Source organism: Dermacentor variabilis, chromosome 2 (assembly GCF_050947875.1).
Source record: "Dermacentor variabilis isolate Ectoservices chromosome 2, ASM5094787v1, whole genome shotgun sequence".
NCBI lineage: Eukaryota > Metazoa > Arthropoda > Arachnida > Ixodida > Ixodidae > Dermacentor > Dermacentor variabilis.
The window spans coordinates 41,678,296-41,703,034 of record NC_134569.1 but is presented as its reverse complement, the minus strand read 5'-3'; the positions used below and the strand labels follow the sequence as shown (position 1 = coordinate 41,703,034).

Below are 24,739 nucleotides of genomic sequence, written 5' to 3'. Positions count from 1 at the left end.
AGCCGCGTCCCGCGCTCGTCGCAGCGGCGACGTCATGGCTTGCTGCGCCGCTGGTGGCACCGTGAGCTGCCTGCTTGCTCCTCGATATTGCTTTCCCCCACGCTTCGCGTGAACGGCTCCTCTGCGACAATCCGGATGGTTGTCACCGTTCTGGATTCGTGACGCCGCGCTGCTCGGCGCCGCGCAAACGACTTGAGGGTGGCGTGAAACTGGCGCCGTCAGTCTGGCTGCGCGCTCTGCAGCAATGAAAGCCCTGCATCTTGTTCGTATACTGCAGTTTCTGGTGTCCGTGAGCCTCTTCAGTTGATCATACTGCGATACGGTCTTTGGTGCCAACAGTTTCATCCATCACGTTAACTCTACACTTGTTACATCGCTAACAAGCGGCGATTTTAGCGAGATCCTGTGCGCACAAATAATATTAATGGATTATATCTGTCGCCGTAATGCATTTTTTTCATAGATTGCAATTCCCGCTGGTTAGCTTTTTTATCTGCACCGTAGCTCAGTCAAGGACAAGTAAAGGCCCACCATGCACGGCCAATGGGTGCCCTAGTTAATACGAGCGCAATCGCTCAACCGGACAAAGTTCCAATGAATGTTGGGCCAGTATGATTCAGCGATTCTTTCCATAACCATGTAGTATACCACTCTCACATCATTCAATAAAGAACTGCAGCGCCACCATCCACCTCTTTGGACCAGCCGATACTGCGATAACGCAGGTGGAGCGTCTCTCGGGCGATACACGAAATGTGAAAACAAATGGGGTCGGAACAGAACCCTCGCCCTCTAAACGCATCATGAAGGGCAATCAAGCCTTACGCATTGCTCATCTGCATAATTTGGCATAAAGGAACACCGTAGATCGCCTTGTCACTTCGTGGAATATAGGCACTTCGTGCGCGGAAATATGCAGAAACTACGTCAAGACCATTTCTCGGCGGCACAGTGGTTATGACATTCTGCTGCTGAGCACCAGGTCGAAGGTTCAATTCCCGGCCGTTGCTTGGAGTGAAATGCGAAAACGTTCGCGGTGTCGAGCATTGCTTGCACGTTAGAGAACACTATCGGTGACTCAAGTTACTCCGAAGTCTTCCACTACGGCCTGTCTCATACTCCTTGCGTTGCTTTAGCATCTTGATTGCTTCCTTCCTCTTTCTTCCGTATCCGTAAGGAGAGAGGGGGTGGGACATGCAGGTATGAATATCCCACATAAAATTTGGCCAATGGGATATTCACATGTGGTGCTTTTCCTTGTGCCCCCTTCTCTCGGCGTTTAAACTCCATCCCAGTTATTCAGAAACTTCGCATAGGTAGCTGTTCGCCCTGTCCCATGCGCTGCTCCTCTGTTTACCTTGAACATGTACCAACCCACCCGAGCTGTACGTTTACATGTACGAAATCCGCCCAAATTGCTCGAGCAGAGAGTAATTTGGGCGGGAATCACGCGAAAATTTTGTCCCAGGGGCCGAACACACGAAGCGCTTCGTGCGTTAAGAGCCGTTTCTCATTGGTCGGTCGCCTTATCTAATAACATTTTCGCTCTCTTTATAGGTTGGTAATATTTCTTGCGAAGTGTTCTTGCATAAAAACTGCTCCGTGAATAAGCGCGCCTTGGGTCTGTCCCTTTAACGCTTTTTTGCCCTATAGGCTGTTGCGTACTCCAGGGTAGCGTACCGTACTGCTGCCGAGAAGTAGCGACGCCTGCCTATCGAAGCTCGACCGACATTACTTATTGGGTAGCGTGGCGTTGTCGGCGGGCTGCAGGCATCCGGTAGATCATGGCGACCAAGCAGGGGCGAGACGATTTGCTAGTGCGAAACTTGCACGGTTTATTCAAAGGTAGTTGAAAGAAAATAAGAAAAGCATGAATATGAAGTCTCAAAGTACATTTCGGAGCCCCTTAAATAGGCTCTCTACAAGTGTGGGCGGGATCTTGCTTCCGTCGAAGGACACGTGACAGGCACGGAGAGAAGGCTCCTCCTCCTGCAATACCAAGCACGGGAGGGAGAGGACGATCCTCTCATCGACGAATCCGGGGAGAAGGTCGGGTGAATGACCTCTCCGGCGTCGTGGGGTCCGGCCAAGAGAAGGTGGGGGGATGAGGTAAGCACACACGATGCCACGACTATGAGAGGAGTGGAAGAGGTCCCCGTGGGCTCCGGCTCAGCGGTAGAGTGAATGACCTCTCCGGCGCTCGTGGGCTCCGGCTGAGGAGGTAGGGTGAATGACCGCTCGCCACGTGGTGTCAGACGCCAACCCTAACAAGGGCCTAGCGGCGCACCACCTGCTCTTTCAGCTGCATCGGCTAGTCCAAAGTCGTGGATGCTGAGAATGGAATAAAATTCAGGGACAAGACCTGCTTCCGCATTACCGATGGTGCTATCGGAGAACTGTGCTAGCACATTGTAACAACACTATTTTCGGTCCTTTCTTAGCCACCTTCACTTGCGACTGGTCGATTTCTTGATAACCGTAATCGGAGCGCCACTCGGACCAATAACAAAGAAAAAACAACAGAGGAATTGGAAAGAATATTTATGTTTTACGCCGGTATACGTTAGTGTCACGTCGTAAATATCCATAGAACTCTAATTATCATGTATAATTCAACCCACACCATTACAGAATGCAAGAACGATGTCGCGCTGGCGTCGTAGATTGTCTGGAAATCAGTCGGGTACTTTTTCTGCTCTCGTCGGCACCGCGTACCGTACTCGTAGCAAAGCTTTGTCGTTGATAAGCCGACTATGTGCGTACACCCCCGTTGACATGGCTCGACTGCTTGATATCCAGCGTCGCGAGTCGCGATGTGGTGTGTACAGATAAGGCGGCGAAAACGAAAAGGAAAGAACGCGCTGACGGCGAAAGCGGCATGGGCAGCGCGCGCTCGCTTTTGGACTCGTGGGCAATGCGGGCGTCGGTAAAGCGACCGTCGGCCGGGCCCGGGGAACAAAGGGAGGGGGGGGAGGGGGCGCCCTCCGCTTACGCCTCATGCATAATATGCAGGACACCCTTTCGTTTACGACCAGCCACACGCGCTGCGCGGTTCTCATTGCCCCCTACTACGAGCGCCGCTATTGGCTGGCAGTAAATATAGCCAGCTGTCTCGATCAGACACCACTTTCGTATAGCATCTGTTCTCTCTTGCCATGGCAGAGCCGGAAATCTGCAGGCTTGGCGTTTGTTTTCGAAGGCTTCTTTCGTTTCCTTTAGTGGTTCTGAGTGCCGCAAAAGAATGAACACACATTTGACCCTCTAATAGCACGGGGGGGAGGGGGCAGAGGCGGTGCTTTATTATTTTTTTTTTCTCGCATCTTGTGTGGCCTGGTATGATAGCTCGGTCGTTAAAGCGGTCAGCGCCGTTCAACTCGAGAGCCCGAAGCATCCAAACGTGTGTTGTTGTGGCGCAGGGAGACGCGTGCTGCTCATTAGCGAGCAACAAAGCGTTTAGCAAAGCAGGAAGCCCTTCATTTATGCCTTCGGTACCAATCTATCGCTGAAAAATTAATAGGGGAGACTCATCGCGGCACGCGTAAAAATCGAAAGAAAAAAAAGAGACAGAACAGGAATTGTTTACGTTCGAGTGGCGCAAACGCTTGTTTATGAATATGTATGCCCATGCGATAGAGGACCGCTCTGATCCATAGCGACAACAATCGCGAATGCTTATAAAGTCAATATCGACGTTTAAAGGACTGCTTAACTCGGCGCTTGCAAGCGTGCTGGCTTTGTGACCCACTTGCGGCGAGGCTGCCGTGTTGCACTGTTCGTTTTGTTCATTCCGTGCTCGCCTGCGACACGTGGTTTGGGCAAACGCTATGCGCGGCTGAAGCGCGTCGAATGCGAAATTTATGGTTGCAGGTTTACCTAGGACGCATGAAAATAATGGGCACTAATCGCCTATATTCGATGTGTAGCAATATCTTGGTGGTGACAACAAGGCACCCACAATCCTAGAGCCGAGGCAACACCGCGGACGAAAGAGCCAAACAAAATTAAGCACGCAACAGCGCATTTGATGTGCAAGGTGAATGCATGTGTTCACAAAAATTATCTCGCTACAGTTTCTCGTATCAGAGCATGCACCAGCAAATAGAGCGAAGGAAGCCGCTCAACGGCTAAGAGCATTCACGAAAGGAAAGCTTTTTTTTCCCAATAAGAGTTGAAATTTTGCTGCCTCGAATCTAGCAATCAAGACCCGAATTGTCGACTAGGCGCTACTTCTTGCGAACTTTTGGTGATTTCATTTAACACGATATGCATTAATCCTTCCGCATCTATATTGCCCTTACGCATTGTTTAGATGGTTTTGCCCCATAAACCCCTACGTAACTAATTAATTTCTCAGTGATAAGGAGTAGCGGTGTATCAGTGTAAGAACTTTTTCGCCAATACGGGCCAAGTAACAGTATTCACAAAAGAAAAAAAAGACATTATAGCGTTAACACTGTTTATAGGAGCAGCTTCCAATCAATCGCATTGTTGGAGGTCCTCCGACCAATGGCAAACAGCACTTGCAAACAAAAAGCTTCACGAGTTGTACCCCTGCAATCCAATCTGAAAGGCGCGTTATCTCAACTATTCCTGTACTCGCCGGTCATTACACTGCTAGTCCATTTCTCGAGCTTCTGGGGCCGAATTAACAACGCTTTTAGTTCGTCAAGTGTTCTTTGCCATTGGCAGCCGCCATCGCAAATAACATGTCCAGCATCAAACTTGGCTGAAATTTTCCTCTTACGAACAAACGTTTTGTGTATACGGGCCCTATATTGCCCGTATGTCACTGTGCAGTCTCGTGGGGTTTGGGGCCTCCGATTTTAATTAATTTCGATCATCTGGTTGTGCCATCGTTCACATGCCCCCCCCCCCCTCCCCCGCTTTGTTTGCGACAGAGCGGCTGGCCTGCTGATCGAATGACGCTAGCGGGCGGTAAATACGCCCTGTTTGGTCCTTCTTTTATTTACTTTTTAACCAATCTCAGCTCGTGGTCCTCTTTCTCCGCCTCTCCTCCCCAACCCCATTTTTTTTTCTTGTGCAGCACTCCCGTTCGGACAAGAACAACGTGTTCCTGGAGAAGACCGACCTAAACACCGAGGGCATGTACGGCTGCGAAGTGTCCACCGAAGGCCCCGGGTTCAAGACGGTCAAGGGAGAGCGAGAGCTGCGCATATACGGTAAGCGAACGCTTCGTGAGTAAATAAACAAACAAACAAAAAGTAGGTAATCTAACACATACGTTATTCCCATCCTGCTAAACATAATAAAGAAACGCTAAAATGTATCGAAGAATGAACTAGCACCACCAAATCAAGGTAACGCCGCAAGCATTTAATTAAAACATTCCGCATTCATGGCAGTAGAAAAAAAAAAAAGGTCGAGGAGTTAATCGTTTGCAAAGTTACGTGAAAGCAAAGAAGGCCGGAGTTAAAGCTATCTTGCATTTCCTTCAAGACCACTGTTCAGCTAAAGTCTGGTAATGAGATGCTTGTGCCCAGCGGTATTCTTCAATAAAAGGAAGAGAGGCGTAGCTTTACGGCACACATGGTAAAAATCTAAACACAAATGTGCAGACAAGGCTCCTAGAGCACTAAGAAGCGATAACGGCGCCCTAAGTGAAATTTCTTTAACTATACACATTACAGCGGACAAGGAAGGTACACTGTAGCGTTAACTTCAGAAGGTGAAGACAAGAAACATAGACGGAATCGATCTTTCAAAGTCGTCGTACGCGCCAGCTGGAAGTTTAGCCAAATAACGGAAAATCATATTAAAAGCTAAAGAAAAGCGAAAAGAGAAATACGCAATGTCAGGAAGAAGTGGTAACAACCAGCGCGTAAAAAAGGAAAGCTATGGTAAAATCATAGTAACAGCTCCTGTTTAAGTAAAGATACGTGAAATTGATAGACCATCCAATCGTACCTTGAAATTTCGCAAAATACAAGACATAGTGTTTTTCTTGGCAGGGCAGTCGCAGGCGTTGCATGTTTGCTGAGTATCTCACTACACAACGTGATGTGGCCTATCGATTCCGATCAGGACCTCACAATCACATCCTCACTTTCAACAAAACAAAGCGACGTCTCTGAGTTCGTCGTCTGGCCCTTCTTCCGCGCGTAGCGCATAGGTGCATACGTCGGATACCTGTGATGCGGGGGTCTACATCCTGGCTATCTTGATGACACATGTGCGGTCAAATTCACAAAACTTTTCAATCGTAAGAACTGCTACTTATTTGTCAGCCGCCTTCCCTAATAACATGTTAGCTGTAGCTATTGACCCACACAAGTCCTTAGACAGTGAAAAGAGAAAACAGAGATAGGAAAGGCAGGGAGGTCAACCAGAACAGCATCCGGTTAGCTACCTCTTATACAGTGACAGAGGCACAATAGTAAAGGGGAGACACGGAGATTAACTGGAGGTGACTTCCTGATCACGAGAAGAAAATTTATAGAATAAAAACTGATTAGAGTGTATACGGTAGCCATTACCAAATCCTGACTAGGAGAGTGCTACTGTCATTAAAGAGAAAAATGTACAATCATTGCTTTCTACCGGTGATAACTTATGAGGCCGAAACTTGGAGGTTAATAAAGATGCTGGAGAGTAAATTAAGGACAGCGCAAAGAGCGATGGAACGAAAAATGCTTGGCGCAACGTTAAGAGACAGGAAGATAGCGGTGTGGACGAGAGAGGAAATAGGGATAGCACACGTTCCAGTTGACATCAAGAGAAGACAGAGAGAGAGGAAAGGCAGGAAGGTAAACCAGAGGCGAGTTTCTGGTTTCCTACCCTGCACTGGGGTGGGGGATATAGGGGATGCAAAGACGACAGAGAGCGAGAGGGAAAAAAAGGGAACAAGAAAGAAAAAAGAAAACAGGTAACAGAAAAGGCGTTCCCATCAGAGGCGTTCAGACAGGCCGGTCGATCTCAAGAAGCGCAGTCTTCTTGCATGGCCTTCTGGCGCGGTGTTAAGTCGCGTCGATGTTGTAAAATTTTTTTCTTCCGACAGAAGCTGGTCTTCCAACTGGTTCAGCTGGACGGAAAGCGATTGTCTTTGCACACTGTACTGCGGGCACCGGCAAAGAACATGACGAATCGTATCCGCGTCACCGCGATTGCCACATTCTGCGGTGTCGGCCAACCTTATGCGGAATGCGTAGGCATTAGTAAACGCGACGCCCGACCGTACCTTGCAGAAAAGGATCGCGTCTTTTCCGGGAAGTCTTGGCGGAAGCCGGAGGCTTAACGTTGGATGCAGAGTGTTTAAACAGCCGTGCATAAAAATGTGGTTCATTCCACTCTGATGTAGTGCATTGGCGTGCAAGTAGGTGGAGCATCCTTGCAGCACCTGCCCTAGACAGTGGGATGGATAGGCAGTTGTCTTTCTAGATGAGTTGAATGAGCAGTTTGATTGGCACATTCATTGCCGATGGTACCACAAGGACTCGGCAGCCACTGCAAAATTATTTCATGTCCTTCCTCAGTCAAGTGGTGCACGGCTTCTGTGATTTCAAGCGCCGACTGTTCATGCAGACCGCGCCGTAATGCTTACAATAAACATTGTAGGGCCATCTTCGAGTGCCAGAAAATCGACAATTTGTGTGTTGGTCCGTCATTCATAAAAATGCAGTGCGACTCGAAGCGCTGAGAGTTCTGCTGCCATCGACGTTGTCAAGTGAGATGTTGTCAAGTGAGACGCCAGGTATTGTAAGGTTCATCATTGGTTGAATGAGGCACCAAGGAGCAGTCGAAAGTCTTTCGGCGGGTGTGAAGCAAGGTGGTATAGCCTCACGATGTGCGGATATACCGTTCGGCAGAATGAGGCACGTGGTCTCTCCACAAGTAGAGAGGCTAGACGGTGGCAAGAAGTGCGGGCAAAGTACCTTAGTGCACTCGTAGTGCTTTGTGATGCGGGTCTTAATGAGGTGGTCTCGGGCTATTGCAATAGTTTCCGTCGTTGACACACCTCGAGGAAGACCTAGACAAATCCTGAGCGCGTCACTCTCAACGCTTTTAATAGTACGTAGGCTTGTTTTACTTGCCTTATACAATGCTGGCAAGCTGTACCGCAAAAAGCCTAGAAAAAGTACCCTATTTAGTTGCAGCATAGTGCTTGTGGACATTCCCCAAGTCTTTCAAGCGAAGAACTTGACAAGGTCACAGGTGCCTGTCAACCTCTTCTTCATGTAAAATAGATGGGAGCTCTATGAGATATCTTTGTCAATTATGGCACCCAAGATTTTGTAAGACCGTACAAGTGGTACCATCTGCCCATTGATTAATACACCGTAGTGCGTCATAGGCCTACGCGCAAGTGCCACAAGTGCACATTTAACCGATGAAATCTTCATGCCTTGATTACGGAGGTAGAGTGTAGCCTGCGTGGTAGCTTTTTGGAGCCTTTCGCGCAGCTGTAAGCGTGTCACTCCGGACGCCCAAACGCATATGCCGTCCGCGTACCTTGATAATTAACCTGTGTTTGGAAGGTGATCAAGCAGACCAGTCAGCGTTAGTTTAAACAACGTAGGGCTCAGCACGCCGGCCTGGGGGACGCCACAGTAGGCGTAATGTATAGGAGTGTGGCCGTCCTCGGTGCTCACAAAGAAAGACCGCATATAGAAATGATATCAAGAGAAAAAAAAATGATGGAGCTGGGCAGGCCATGTAATGCGTAGGGCACACAACCAGTGGGCCATTAGAGTTACAAAATGGTTGCCAAGGAAACGGGAGCGCCGATTGAGGACAGAACAAAAATTACCTGGGGTGATGAAATTAGGAAATTTGCAAGCGCAAGCTGGAATTAGCTAGCGCAAGGCAGGGGTAATTAGAGATCCCTGTTTGAGGCCTTCGTCCTGCACTGGGCATAAAAATGGCGATGATGGCTTCCGGTTGGCTACCCTTTATTGAAAAAAAAATTTAAAGATGGGTAGAAAAGGTGACAGAAAAGAAAGGAAACGACCCATTGATGAAAAGATGAAGAGCATGACACTATATGAAAGCTGTAACATATCCCGTCAAGGCGCCCGGTATCACAGGGGATTATCGCATTTGGTCAATGGGCTTGACAGGATGACATCCAGCGACCGCATTATAAGGCGAAGCTTCCTTTGCGAACTCTTCGGGACATTGCTGACCGTGGATGTTGCTGCTGCTTTTTTGCCGAATAGATGCCACACAGGACAGCTCTCGTATAACGGATCGGCTTATATGCGGCTCCCGTCTGTATATACAGTGCCCGTATAAATGTGCCATTTGCCGGTTGCTGGCTCTCTTCTTTACTGAATCACGCAGTGAAACTACAAATGGCCCTGAAATGTCCTCACTGCAACAAATAAACACCCTCAATCGCACAACATCTTTACTAGAGCGAAGCTTTTCATGCACCCTCTCGCTAAGCGGTCCAATCCCGGCGATTGTCTAATGCGTGGTCACGCGGTGTGGTTCTTCACGTCCTACCGTCTTGCCTGGGCGGCGCGCAATTGCTACATGGGGCAAAACGCTTTGCGGAAGATTAATAGCTTTACAGCATTTAATAAACGAACACGAATATTCCAATACATGCGTTTGATCTGCATAACGTTTACAATGATTATTGCAGTTTTCCCTTCACCTTGCCCTTCATCGTGGACTCACACGGGCGCCTGCTCTGCCGTTATCGCTGGGACCGGCCACACGACGGGACGATTGATAGGAAATGTATAGAATTGAAACAATTATTTTTTTTTTCAATATGCGGACCGCTGCCGCCCATGGCCGGCGCCGATGCGTCGACCCTGCCACCAGAGCCGTTGGCCACGATTTATTTCGACGCTATTACGGGAAACGCGCACGCGGTGCTCGCACGAATGGTCCGTATTCCGCGCCGCTGCTCGCCGTGTAATCTGCCGTAAAGCTGCTCGAGATATACGAGCGCTGCACAAAACTGCGTCGCCCTATAACGAGCACGTCGCACTGGCCACGCCCAGGGCGCCGGGAGCATCGTGGTTTTACAAAATGACCACGTCGCGGCGGGGGGTTTCCACGTTAGACCTCGGCCCCCGTGCGCGGCTATGGGAGGCTTCCTGGGAACCTGAGGGTTCCTCGACGCCAGCGAGGAACCCTCAGGTCATATATATATATATATATATATATGGCATGTGATCTGCAACTGCAACAATTTCAGCTTTCGTAATTTCTCGAAAAACGATCCTTGTGAACACTAGGGAACGGTGAGTCATATTCTTCATTTACTAAACAATTATTGAATAATTCTGCAAGTTTCCTTTCCTTACTGCCTATAGCGTTTAGGTCAGGTAAAACAACATGTTTCGATTCCGGTTTGGTGACTGCATTTATTATATTATCCAGGATTATCAGGAGCTGTCCAGTACATAGCGAAAGAGCATAAACTAAGCCAGTGGGCAAGAAGCGAGAGGCAGGACGTGAAAGAGGGGGAAGAAAGAGTCGTGCGTCTTCGCTCCTGCACCACCGGGCAGCGCCACCCACGCAAACGAAGACGACTAGGACTAGAGTCTAAACTCATCATGGAGTGACAAAATATTTTCCTCTTCTTCTCGAGAGGGGATTGTTCATGTGTGTCTGAGAATGTATGTTCCCACCGATACCGCATGAAGCAGCGTAATACACACTGCGCATAATGTCGCACCAGTGATCACTTCACTGCTTCGCACTATGGGCGCAAATACAGCTTTCTCTTTCTTTTTTCCTAAAGGAGAAATTATTATTTACGGTGCCAACAACTTTCAGCAAAACTTTCGTGGTATCCCAACGCAATCTCGGCAAACGCGATCTCACACCGATCATCAGGTGACCAAGAATAGCGCCTAATTCTCTTTGAGCCAACTCGAGCCACGGGATGCGATATTAACAAATAAAGCAAAGCTACAAAGGGATTATAGTAAGCAAAAAATTATTACATTACACATATTTTTACATATGTTTACACGTTCTTTATATATTCAACCACCATCATACCTTTCATCTCGCATTAACCACCGCCAAAAAGTAAACTTTCTGCGCTGCAACACCGTCGGCTTTTCATGTTCATTTGTTCCACAAACGAGCAAAGCTTGGAATAACTTGACCGCATCACTTACAGGTATATCTAACACCGATAACTTTAAAAGAGCACTTCAAAGTCTCATTTTATAAGATTGACAGATTTTTCTGCATAATAACTACTCTTATGCCATATTTCTGTTCTAAGTTATGCCTTGTATTTTATATGGCATATGTTTTCTTTATTGTATGTTTTGTTTTTTGTTTTTGTATGCATTTTTTTGCTTATTTTTCACTTATACCATCTATTTCTTATACCCGCTTGCCGTGTTTCTGTTTACCATTCTTAGCCTTTTTCATGCCATGTTTGTTACGTTGTTTTCAATGTATGAGCCACTTATTCAAAACTACCTGTCCAATTCTTCTTTTTTCCTTTTTCTTCTTTCTTTCTTTTCTTCTTTCTACCTTCTCTTCTCTTTGTCGTTCTCTTTCTTTGTTAATTATTGACTTCGACGTGTTTGATTTTGACCTTCTCTGTCAGAGAGAGAGAGAGAAATAACTTTTATTTATATAGCCGGCAGATTCGTGGGGGGGCCAACCCCGCCTAGATGGCGGCCAGAAGCCCTTGAGCTCTAGCGGCATCCTCGGCCTGCTGGACAGCCAAAAGTTGGTCTTCGGGGGCCGAGCTGAGCAACACGGTCTCCCACTGCTTCCCATCCTGAATTTTTTGGCCCTGTCGGGGCGCCCGAGGGCAGGCCCAGATAATGTGATCCAGGTCCGCCCTTTCCTGACAAAGTTTACAATTGGCCGAATATTGGTCTGGGTAATAATGATTGTAAGTCACCGGATTCGGATATGTATTTGTTTGAAGGAGGCGCCATGCCACCGCCTGCTGCTTATTAAGTGATGGGTGTGCGGGAGGAAAACGCACCCTCCCCAATCTGTAATGATTAGTTATCTCCCTATAGCCAACCATCCGGTCCCCTGTCAGCCCCAACCGCGGCGCCCCGGTGGCTCGGTTTGTGAGTCCTCGAGCCACGGTGTCGGCCGCCTCATTGCCGGGGAGAGAGGAGTGCGCAGGCGCCCAGATGATATGGACAACCCGCTCACCGCGAAAGTTTTCCAGGATACGTTGTGATTCCGGCGAGATGCGTCCCTTTGCGTAATTTAAAATGGCGGTTTTAGAATCACTGACTATTATCGTGGCCAGTGTGGAAGCCATCGCGAGAGCAATGGCCGATTCCTCAGCCACCTCGGCTCTGTTAGTTTTAATAGATCCGCTGACCTTACGCTCACCTTTTTTGTATTTGGTATCTACGATCAGGTATGTGTATTTTGTCTCCCTGTCTACCTTTGCCCCCTTCCTTTTGCAATGTACAACTGTACCTTGAGGGTATATTAAATAAATAAATAAATAAATAAATAAAAGGTAAAAGTTGAGATTGCCGAGTTTGTCGCCGTCATGCCATTTACTGTGGGCGCTGACCCGTTCATACAAAGTATGCCAGTCCTCGACATCGTACTTGTAGGTGCCGTTGAAAATTTCAGGGTCTGTCTTGGCACTCCGGAGCAGGCGACCACCGGTGGTGCGGGAGCACCTTGCTGTGGCACGTCGGCAGGCATTGCCAAGACGGGTGGGGGGGGGGGGGGCGAGTCCGGGTGCGGAGTTCCGGGATGGAAAATAGAACCAGCATCTCCACCAATTGATAGCACGCGTTTAAGGATAGATGCGCTCGGCGTTTTACATGAATGCCCAGAAAGAAACAACGGCCGAGCGGGGTGAGCACGAGCAACAACAACAACAACAACCGTTGTCTTCCTGTTCGTCTTCTCCTGGCGCCCGTATTTCTCGCTACAAAATAAATAAATTAATTAATTAACAGTTGTTTTTGGGAGCAATGGAAAATTACTGTAAGCGGCGTAGAATGAGCGGAATCAGGCGGCGGAGGTGGATGAACGCTGGCCCAACAAAAATATTCGTGGCTTAGCATATGTATTTTTGCTGGCTCCGATATTCAACGCTGAATCATTCTGTGATGGCATAAGTACAATGATTGCAATTTATTAAAGCCATGAACGGGGCTAGTTGGTGGACGTTCATGGTTATATTGCGCTTAGTGTTACACTGACGAGCATGCGCTACGTACGTCCGCGTCTTGTCCCTTGGGTTCGTCAGTGTAACACTAAGCGCAATATAATCATGAACGATTGACTTCAGACGATTAGTGCCTCTCCTTTAGAAACTGTTGCGTAGTTTGGTCACTGGCAAAAACCAGAAAGGCAGCCTTAAATTTCAGGTCTTGCACAGCGAAATGCAGCTTTGTTTGGACGGTGGTCTCGAACAGACGGCGGAGGACGCAAAAGTCCCACAAACGAGCGCCATTGTGCTTATCTTTAAATATCTTCTTTTCCACCCTCCCCCAATTCGATAGCCAGCCTACGGCAATTCCCAGTCTAGCATAGCATGAATGTCGTATGTACTGCATGTAAAGCTGAACAGCGAAGCACGGGCATGTGGTAATGACCACGCATCCATAAATCTAATCCCACCTTGATCAGCTAGCCTCGGTTATCGCGGTGTGCGCAATGTATACAGAAAAAGTCTAATCTAAATGAACAAATATTAAATTACGAGTCGTCTGGTAGGACCACTTTATCTGCAAGTGCAGGTAGTGCATTTTCGCAAGTTAAGGTAACGCTTTCGCATTATCAACCGTCGAGCGCGCATACAGTCACGAGAGAGTGCTTGATTACCACTCCTAAGGTTACGCGGCGCCATAGTGCCTTCGGCAGAACAAAAATATCAGTCGCATAGGGAAGTTAGAAGGGGATAAGTAGAAGCACACTGGTAAAAGAGCGGGCGGCTACGTGCATCCGAGAAAGGCTCACACTCTCTCCCATGACTCCACTGCCAAACGCAGCGGGAGAACACGGCCGAAAGCTTGAAAGGCTCGGGCACGCCGCATCCATGTTTAACGCAACAGCGAGAGGTAGCGAGGAGGTCGCACCTCGCCGGTGCGAGAGAGGGGAATTGAGGCAGTTAACACAACACCGGGGCACGGACGGCGAAAGCCAGAGCGCGGCAGCGTACATTACGAGAGGGAGCCGAACGCGACGCACAATAGGCGACTACAGTAAGCACGCCGAACGCGAAGCGCAACGCGCGAGGACAGTAAAGCAGCCTCGAGTCGCACGGCAGCACAGCAAGGACGCTCCTCGCGCAACACGCAAAACTCGTTTGGCTGGTTAACTCTTCCGGCGTCGTCAACGTCAGCAGTGGGATTAGAAGCAAACACGCGCTGTGCGAGCCGCGTGTGCGTCCCTGCGTGCGTGCGTGGCGCCGTGCTGCACTCTTGAGCGCGACCAAACTGGCGACTTTTTTCCGACGTGGCCCACGTTGGGAAAGTGCGGAGAATGCTCGTCGCGACGAGGGTGGTGGTGGGAGGGGGAGCAGTGGGAGCAACAAACATCACGCGCCCGAGGGCGAACCACGCGAACGCGGTGGTGTATCCAACTCCGCGAGCTCCGCACAACAAGGCCTGCAGCCAGCAACGAATCCGGGAAAGAAAACGCGCATTGCGTGCACCGACTGACCCGGTCGATTAGGCCTAACTGGGGTCATTGGGTCCCAGGGTGCCCACCACGCGAAGGGTCCCGTGCCGCCATTATTCTTGATAAACGCTGCCACAGCGGAGCGCTGCACCGCGAGCGGCTCTCGCGGCCTGCCGGGGAACGCACCAGACAGAGGTCTGCAGGAAAAGAAGGAAGCGGCGGGGTGCTGACGGGGGCCGCAGAGGTGAGACCCTGCACGGCGGGGCGACGGAGGAGCCGCGCGCTCGCGCGGCACCCGCCTCCTCCCCCTCTTTCTCACTCACCCCCGAGCGGCGTCAACGGAGAGAAAAGCTCGTGCGGACGTGCTACCGCGCCAGCTCGTCTTTACGAGCGCCAGAGGCCCCGGCCGCGTTGGCTAATCTAGCTCACTTAGCGCGTACAGCGCGCGCCAGCACCCGTTCGCTCGAACGCTGTCGCGCGCTAGAGGTGCGCTCGGTTTAAGCGGGAAGTGCTGGGGCCTGCCGCCGCCGCTAGAGGTAGAAGAAACAAGTGCCGTTCGTGCCTGTCACGAAGTGGCGCGCCATGTTTCTTTGCGACTCGTTGGGCGGTGCGCCTCTTTTAACCACCTGGAAAACGTCCTTTTCTTTCGCTCTCTCGTTCCGTCCTGTGTTCCTCCCGTGTGCGATAGAGCGAATGACAGGCTCACGGAAGTGAAAAGGCACTTAGGCTCCTTCGTTTTCTTGCAGATGTCGTTCAGCTTAAGCACCTTTGTTTTAGCTGGTCCTTGCTACAGGATAGTAAGATTGCCTAGATCTGATCATGGGCCTGCACCTAGGCTTCAATGCTCCAAACTTTAACAAAATATCCGAACTATGCGTAGTGATTGTAATTCGTTGTTTCATACTTCGCACGTATATATGAAACGCAAAAGGCAGAGATGGCACTACATACTTCACTATAAGATATGATTTTATACGTGACTCGTCGAGCGTTCCATCGTAATCGCTGGTGCGCGCATGCCTTCCAGAAAGTACTACACAATTCGTGTCGCGCATACATTCTGATTACACAGTGTTCGGCGAGAACACACGCAAGAGATAGAATCGGCGATAACATGCGAATAAGTTCCAAGTCATGCAAACGCGTCTTGCGCTGAGCGATAACCTTGGGTTATTAGGGGGTGAGATGAAGTCCCCGCAAAAGAGGGTAAGTACACATGGCCATATCAGCCCCGGTAGATCGTTGCAGAGCAGTGGAGACATCATCATACTCAATATAATTAGCTATATGGGTCATCTATGCACTCAAGAGGCGCTCGTAAAATCCCCTTCTTACATGAAGGCTCAAACTGATTGGGTACGAAGGACAAGGACAACGGCAAGGACCCGGTGCCAAGTGGCTCAATCCTCTCCCCTCTTTCTACTTCCCTTCCCCAGTGTAGGGTAGCCAGCCACACACTTTTCTGGCTAGCATACTTGCCTTCTCTCTTTCTTTCTTGTTCTCTCTCTGTCTCTCTCCTGCGCGGTGGACAGCTGGCGTTACTTCCAGATTCGCAGTCCGCGTTTCGTTGCTTGCCCAGACAATAGTTCTGCGACAAGGTAACACAGTTTGTGCCGCCGAATTTTACTGCCAGAGCAGCCTGCGCAGAGCAACAGACACTCGAGGGCATTGCGCATGTGATTTCGGTTGGTTATCACACGTCGGAAGCAACATGCGAAGGCGACATGATTATTGTCAGTGTAGATGACCGATTGCGCGCCTATTCGGGCCCAAGTCTACAGGTATGCTTTGTCCGGCGTATAAATACGCGAAACAGTAAAGATTGCCTGCATCACTGTCATATTCTCTTGCACCCATGCAATGACTACATTATATCACCAGCTCTGCCCTACCATGCACTGTCAGCCAGGCTATCCTTTCCGCATTACACAATCTGCCATGTCAGCGTGAGGGTCTGCAGTCCCCCAGCGGTGCCTGGACGTTCTCAAGCTCTAAATTGCACCCGCCCATCAGGATGTGTAAGATGTTCGCCGTTCTGGAAAGACAAGCACGACCACTTTGAAGGCTATTCAGCTACTTCCTCCTGCGATGGAAGCTACTTCACTGACCACTTCAACTATACCAAAGAATAACGCTTATATAATTGATCGCATTTGTCTAAGCAACAGCCTAGCGGCGTGTCGTACTAATTTGAGCTTTGAATACAGCCTATCAAAGGCCTCCAATAAAATTTAATTCTGGGCATTTACGTCCCAAATCCACGACCTTATATGAGGCGCGCTGTGTCGGGGGGCTCCAGATTTTGACCACTTGGTTTTCTCTTTTCTAACTTGCACCCAAGGCACGGTACAAGTTTATTTTTGCCTTCCGCCCGCATCGGAATCCGGCAGCCACGGCCTAGATTTGATCCCGTGACCTCTTACCTCGACATACAGACACAAGAATAATTGGTCTCTCCGCGCCTTAAACCCTGAGGGTCGAGACATTGGCCTCGTGTCACCGCTAAAATATCACTAGCTTCAATCCCTGTTCCATAATTAACGGCTACATTATTGACTTATTTTATCTTTCTGTGCTCCAGGTTATCGCGTTCAGTTATTACGCAGCAATTTCTTGCACGACCATTAGACTTTTTCGGCCAGCACTCGCGATCGCGCGAAAAGAGGTCGATGCAGTTCAGGATTACATTTACAGAGAGAGAGAGAGAGAGTTTACTGGGAGGAAAGAGAGAGGAGTTCGACCTGAGCTAGAGCGCTCTAGTCTGGATTATATTAAGATATCATCTGGTATGAACGGGGATCTTGTGAATTTTGCCAGCAGGACCGCCCACGCGTGCACTCGTCGTCATGGGCCAAAAGGTTACACCCCCCGGGTACCCGTCTTAATCACACCAGCTCAGTAATACGCAAGCCGCTCACGCGCGCGCGCGCCTGGACAGTTATCCCATTACGTTCTCTGCCCCGCCTGGGCGCTGCGCCGATGGTGGTTCCTGCTCCTGTTACACCTACGTGGGCTGATGGTGCGAGACATCGCTGGGACCCGCGAGAATGACGTGTCTCGTTGGAAACACGATCCTAGGTATACCGCGCCCCGCTGCGTGGTCTCGGAGAGATGCACCCACCAGCGGAACGTGTTTGCACAGCGTCCTCTCGGGGAGCCGCATCTCACTTCGGGGAGAGTATACACAGCCTGCGGTGGGAACGTGAGGGCCGCTGCTTGGGGGTACGCGTGTAGCTCGCGCACCGCACTCCCGCCAACGGGAAAGCTTCCTATTACCCCCCCACCCCACTCCCACGCACACACAAGGATGGCATTTGTCGCATTTGCTCGTTGGAAACTGCTGATGAAGCTGACAACTATTCGCACCTCGCTTCGTTCTGCCAGTTGTCGACGCTTTCGTACACAACTGATACTGACCACGTATAACATCAGCAGTTAATTACCAACTTCGACAGATTGTGCGCAGCTACACGGACTAAAGAAAGAAATGTAGCACAAGAAGGCAGGTCCAAATGCTAAATAGAATATTACGTGAATATCTTTCATCAAGTGACCTCAACTCCAATCCGTAATTGTAGTCTCAGTAAGAGTACATTGGTTAACGCTGATCCTCTCATCCTCTTGCGAATAGGAGGTACTATATGCTGCTCTTGCAGGCGTAGTTGATGAGAATAGAATAGATTTCACTATGAAGTGGCGTTAACTTTATCAAAAGTGGAGCGAAGGTGTCATTAACGTTGTGCGGGATTTGCGGAACGGGACGTTGCTGGACACTTGAAATCCTGGGTTCCCCGTAGAAACGTTGTTTTGACATTGTGACCGCAAGCATGACGTGTCACGTGGAATTACATACATCGTTAATGAAAGAGCCCCAAACCATTATCACTATACGCACGTTGAACTATAGCCAATAAAAATAAAAGTAATCTAAAAAATGGCCGCGAATAAATATAGTGGCGCGATTGTGTTCGTCCGAGTATGCTCGCGCCCCATGTAAGCTCGATGATTTCGCGGTGTCATGTTGTTTCATACGCATGCTTCCAGCGACGAGTGTATGTGCACATTGATAAGTACCTTCGCGTGCCTTAATTATCACAAGCACCGCGGTTCGTGCAAGTTCGTAATGCAGGATTCAGTGTAGATCTAGCGCACGAATTAATAATAATATTTGGGGTTTTATGTGCCAAAACCACTTCCTGATTATGAGGCACGCCGTAGTGGAGGACTCCGGAAATTTTGACCACCTGAGGTTCTTTAACGTGCACCTAAATCTAAGCACACGGGTGTTTTCGCATTTCGCCCCCATCGAAATGCGGCCGCCGTGGCCGGGATTCGATCCCGCGACCTCGTGCTCAGCAGCCCAACACCATAGCCACTGAGCAACCACGGCGGGTATCTAGCGCACGAAAGACGAGCGACTAAAGGAGATGCAAGTACAATGACACGCACCTATGGGTATCCCTGTCTATCCATTTCTACTTGTTTACTTTTTGTCCTTGTTTACAAGACGAATATGGAAGTGCCCTTATGAACCTTGGGCAATATTGACAATTCTTTTTTACGCCAGAACTCTTCGTAATAGCAGGTGCTCATATTAATTTCTCAATTGCTATGTTCAATGAAAAGCTTAATACATCACCGCTAATCATGATATTGAACATAATATTATTGGTGACGGTCAGCCGATAGCAAACAGCTCTTACAAATGGAAAGCTTTGTGGATTCGGCCCGTGAACATTTGTGTCTTCAATGCCAGAATTGTAAGAGACGCATAAAGACGCAATCTACCTATCCGTTGGCGCGTGGTTGTTGACCTTATGAGCGGGATAAATGCGGGTAAAAGCTTCCTTACGCGAGAACAAGCTCATAGTCATGAGTGCATTAGGACGGACCCGTCTATCACTCATCGGGTCCACTGTCATGGGACAAGGATTGTCGAGTGTGCCAACGTTTACCCACCGGAAGCAATGGCTGAACAATGCATTTCGTTGATGGTATCCGCAGCTCCCTTACTACCGCCATTAGTGTAGTTCAGCTGTCTCCTCCAACGCCGCTGCACTCCGCAGCTGCGTCGTTAGTCTACTCTATATCGTATAACCTTGTGCAACGCCAACAAATGAAAAAAAAATTGGAGGACGCTTAAGCTTCGCCTTCAAGAGTGGAACGCGACAGCGTTCCCGTCGACCCGCCAAGGGGTGTAAGACAATGGGCTACGGCGCAGCGACTACGCGCCCCGCATCGGACGCGGTGAGCGTCGAGAAACGCAGCGTTCGGCGCGACAACGAAATGTGCGCCTGAGCAAGCGACGCACGCCTGAGCCTTAGAAACAGCTCGTTTCTAAGGCAACACCGCGTTCACTAGAGGCGCTTTTGTACCGCTTTGAAGCATCGAACTCGTGGCTCAGTGGTAACATCTCCGTCTCACACTCCGGAGACCCTGGTTCGATTCCCACCCAGCCCATCTTGGAAGTTGCTTTTTATTTATGAAGTGCCTGCCGTGATTTATCGCTCACGGCCAACGCCGCGGACGCCGACGCCGACACCGACACCGACGCCGACGACACCGGCTTTTCTGCGACACGATCTCCTTAACGCTATCGCGTTAATACGCTAAACTAACATAGTCACAGCTCCGTCGTGGAAGCCTGACATGCACCACCAGCTGGGCCCTCAAATGTGCAACTTTTCTTTGAGCCTCAGGAAAGCGAAAAGCCAGATTTTGTGTAAAATATGGGTTTGTTTTACGTTACGTAGAACCTTGTTTTACATATTATTGTAAGACCCAAGGCAGAAAACTCGCCATCGTACTATTAATTTTTTAAAACGTTTTCCCTTTAGTCGCGCACAGTGGTGCTACAGGCAACGAGTGCTAAGCCGGAACCGCCGAAGCAAGTTCTAAAACTCATCCCGGTTGCGGTATATAAAACCGACTGAATATAATCAGCTTATAGCGTGCTTTCATTACCGGATGCTTCTTTTCTAAATTTACTGAGCTCGGTTTGTTCCCGGTATTCTAAAAATGTGAAATACTTTGTTGTGGTACCTTGATAGAACAAGTTGCCCAAGCATAATCAGCAACCACCGGCCACGGCGGCTCAGCAATAACTTTCTGTTATGGTGCAAGAAGTCGCAAAAGCCATTATACCGATCACAGCGATAATGTTTCGATGATGACACAATGTAAAATCCTTCGTGTACCGTGGTTTGGGTGAAAGTTAAAGAACACCACATGGTCTAAAACAGCCCGGTACCTTGCCCCCTACACAGCTTATCTTAAAACCCCCGAGTGTTTCTATGGCACATTAAACCACAGGACATCTTGGAGTAACCCGCACGTACGACCGCGTCCGCCGCCGCTTCTATTGGCCTGGTCTCGCTCGCTCCGTCCGACGCTATGTTGCTGCCTGTGATCCCTGCCAGCGTCGGAAAACGCCTCAGGTGCTACCTTCCGGTCATCTCCAGCCGATCACCGTCCCTGTGTGGAACCGTTTTTTCGTGTTGGATTAGACCTCCTCGGTCCCTTTCCCACGTCATCCTCTGGGAACAAATGGGTAGCCGTCGCAACTGATTACGCCACCCGATACGCTATCACGCGGGCTCTACCTACCAGTTGCGCCACTGACGTCGCGGACTTTCTCTTGCGTGACATTATCTTAGTGCATGGCGCCCCGCGACAGCTGCTTACTGACCGTGGTCGTAACTTCCTCTCGAAAGTTATCGCCGACATTGTGCGTTCCTGCTCTATTCAGCACAAGCTGACTACCTCATACCATCCTCAAACCAATGGCCTGACAGAGCGGTTAAACCGTACTCTTACCGCCATGCTGTCCAAGTACGTTTCGAAGGACCACCACGACTGGGACGTTGCCCTTCCTTACGTCACCTTTGCTTACAATTCTTCCCGGCACGACACCGCCGGATATTCTCGATTTTATCTACTCTACGGTCGCGAACCGACCTTGCCCCTTGACACGGTACTTCCTCCTGCTGCGACCTCAACAACCGAGTATGCGCGCGACGCCATCGCCCTCGCCGATCATGCACGCCAGCTTGCCCGTGCTCGACTGACGGACTCGCAAACCACGCAGCAGCGTCCGTACAACGCCCGCCACCGTGACGTACAGTTTTCGCCTGGTGCACTCGTGCTCCTGTGGTCGCCCTGTCGTCACGTCGGACTTTCCGAAAAGCTCCTTTCGCGATACACAGGGCCCTACCGCGTGCTGCGCCAGGTGACGCCTGTGACTTATGAAATTGCTCCTGTGAGCTCAACCTCGTCATCTACTCCGGTGTCTAGTGATGTCGTGCACGTCAGTAGGCTCAAGAGCTACTACACTGCTTCAGAGTCCGGCCTTTAGTCGCTCCGGGACGGCGCTTTTGCCGCCGGGGGTAGTGCTACGGGGTAGTATTCCCAATGACGAAGAGCCGAGTAGGAAGAAGACGAAGACGATGATTGGAAGCTAGCGCGGGCTGTTGCCTCTTGGTCAACTGCGGCGTATTGCCTTGTGAATATACTTGTAAATAGCTTTTCGTCGGCGTCTTCCTACGTAAAAATATCAACAGCAGCTAACGAGTATGATGCCGGAAACATGAGCAGGCGTGGGAACGGAACAACAGAAAGCTGAGTTAGTTTTTAAGGATCCATAATGCAAAAAAGGGGTAAGGCGTGCAGACACGGACACAAGAGAAGAGATCGTGTGTTGAGAAGAGAATCGTTCGTGTTGTCCACTTCTCTTGTGCCTGCAGTGTGTCTGCACGTGTTACCCTCCCCCCCCCCTCCTTTTTCTTTTTGCGTGGGAACAGCTTTTCCACCATAGCTTGTGAACAGCGTCAGTCGACACGCAGGACATTCACAGCGCTTGAATTAGTATGGTAGCGCTGTACTAAACAGTACAATGCAAAAAGGTTACGGTAATGGTCAGTCAAGGTGCTTTAATAAAAATCCTGCGTTTAAGATTCCATAATAAACATAGCGCAGAACACAGAACTTATCACTGAACTTAACGGGAGCCTCTCCTCAATGAAACGAGTTGTCAAAGCCAAACAGAAGTTGGTGACGCTATCACCAATCGAACTAAGTCCACTGCGTCACAAGGTCCCTCCAAATGGTAGTTCCATCTGTCCTTAGTACATTTCGTGCTGCACGTTTAGTTACCTGTTGTGTCGGCCACACCACCATTAAGTTACACTGAGATAAATCTTCGTCGATGTAATCAATGCTTTCGCTGCGAAACTTTGAGCACTCGGCCATTCCAGAAAATAATGGAGCGACTTATGGAACTAATACCAGCCATTTACGTAAGAGCGGTGTCCAACGTACTTATACAGGGTGTCCCAACTATCATGCCCCAAGATTTAAAAATATGCAACTACCATGTACTACTGGTGGATCTGTGTTCCTTTTCCAGAATAGCCTTAGTGAGAAGTCGTCGCTTGTGGTGTGCATTTCCTGTATCTTCCTGTTCTCCTCTTTTTCGCGCTATTGCATCAAGATTAACTATGCACCAACAAGACCAAGCATTCGTAATATACAGGGTGCCCCAACTATCATGTACAAATATTTAAAAATATGCAAATTCAACGTAGCCGGACAGAACCAAGATAATGTTGCTTCTCGTCGCTTGGAGATACTCAGATTACTTTTGCATTGCGCCTAAGTGCATAATCAGTCTTAATTATTTAATCAACTTTTCAAATATTATAGTTAGATTAAGTATGCCAATGAGAAAATTGTAGAGCAACGTGAAAAACTCCCGATAAAGCACTTTCTGTTGCTGAATAAGTGCTACATAAAAGTGTTCTTGTGAGCGTGAAAGAAGCCCGCGAATACCCTCAAAATTGCCGCGCGACTGGCCGCTCGAGGCACTTTTATGTAGCACGTTAAAACAATTTTATGTAGCAAGTATCGAGCAATAGAAAACTGTATTGGGAGTTTTTCATGTTACTCTACAATTTTCTCATTGACACTTTTCATCTAATTAGAATGGTTGAGAGGCTGATTTAATAATTAATTAAAACTAATGCAATTAGGCGGAATGCAAAAATTGATATGAGTATCTCCAAGCGACGGCTGGCAACATTACCTTTTGATTCTGTCCAGGTACGTGGCATTTGCATTTCTTCAAATCTTGGTGCACGATAGCTGGGACGCCCTGTATGTATACGTATAACCGACGCGCCGAACGGTCCGTACGTGTCCCTAGTCAATAGAACAACGTGCGGTGTCTGGAACCGCGAGCCGAGCATGCATATCACCGCCGTCTGCGACGGCGAGATTGCAGTTTCAGTCACAAGATATGTTGCAAGCTAGTCTATGCTTCTGGTGAGGCCTCACGCGTGACCACTCGGGTGAAGCGAATGATCGTGTATGAAAGTAGACGCCTAGATCTCGGATTTAAAGTGAATTCCCGTCAGTTATCTTACAAAACGCTCGACGATGGGGCCTCCAAACTCCTGCTAAAATTTATCGCGAAGAACGCAAGATTTATTTCGGTGAAACCTACCTCATTTCTAACCAAAGAGCGGGGCCATTCCCCTGTCTGATAGAACCATTATACATGTCTCTACATTAATTTTCTTACGTTTGTATAACAGCACTACTAAGAAACAATGCTTCTTGTATTCCGTTGGTACCTGCGAAACCTTAATACATAACTAGGGCGCTATAATATGTAACTATTCCAAACATTTTTCGGGCAACTCCCCCCCCACCCCCCCTTGGCCTGTCCTTCACGCGACGTTACAAAAGCCGCGAGAACTCCCCATCTGTTATGGCGTGTACAGAGTGATCATGCACGATTAGAACGAACAAAAGAAATATAAATATTTCATACTCTACGCCTTTTTCGCTATTAGCCCTCCGCGTTTAGTCCACTTCGCCTGTCTGTTATGCGATGTCACAAAACCGCGAAAGCTCATCACGTCGACGTGGCGTGTACGCATTAAAGAGGCATTAATGTGCCGAACAAAACTGAAGTTTTTTGTAATAGCCAAAGGGGGGCTGCCCCATTCCAACACGAATAGAAGAACGCACCCCCCCCCCCCCCGCGGCTATAGCCACCGCGAGCCAAGCAATGAATGGAAGCGGGCCAATCGCAGACTCTGGCATCACCCGGTTGTGTACTTTCGCTGTGCTAGCTCGGCCCCACGGAATCCCTTTCCTCTATTACGTATTCCTCGCCTCTTGT

At 49.1% G+C, this 24,739-nt stretch overlaps 1 protein-coding gene across 1 annotated transcript in view; it reads left to right on the top strand.

The window, feature by feature from the left end:
• The window catches only part of LOC142571698 (cell adhesion molecule 4-like), a 344,797-nt gene that overhangs the window by 291,266 nt on the left and 28,792 nt on the right, over positions 1 to 24,739 (top strand). The window contains exon 3 of the mRNA XM_075680234.1: positions 5,045 to 5,180. Within this exon, the coding sequence (XP_075536349.1) occupies positions 5,045 to 5,180 (136 nt within the window). The remainder of the gene's footprint in view (positions 1 to 5,044; positions 5,181 to 24,739) is intronic.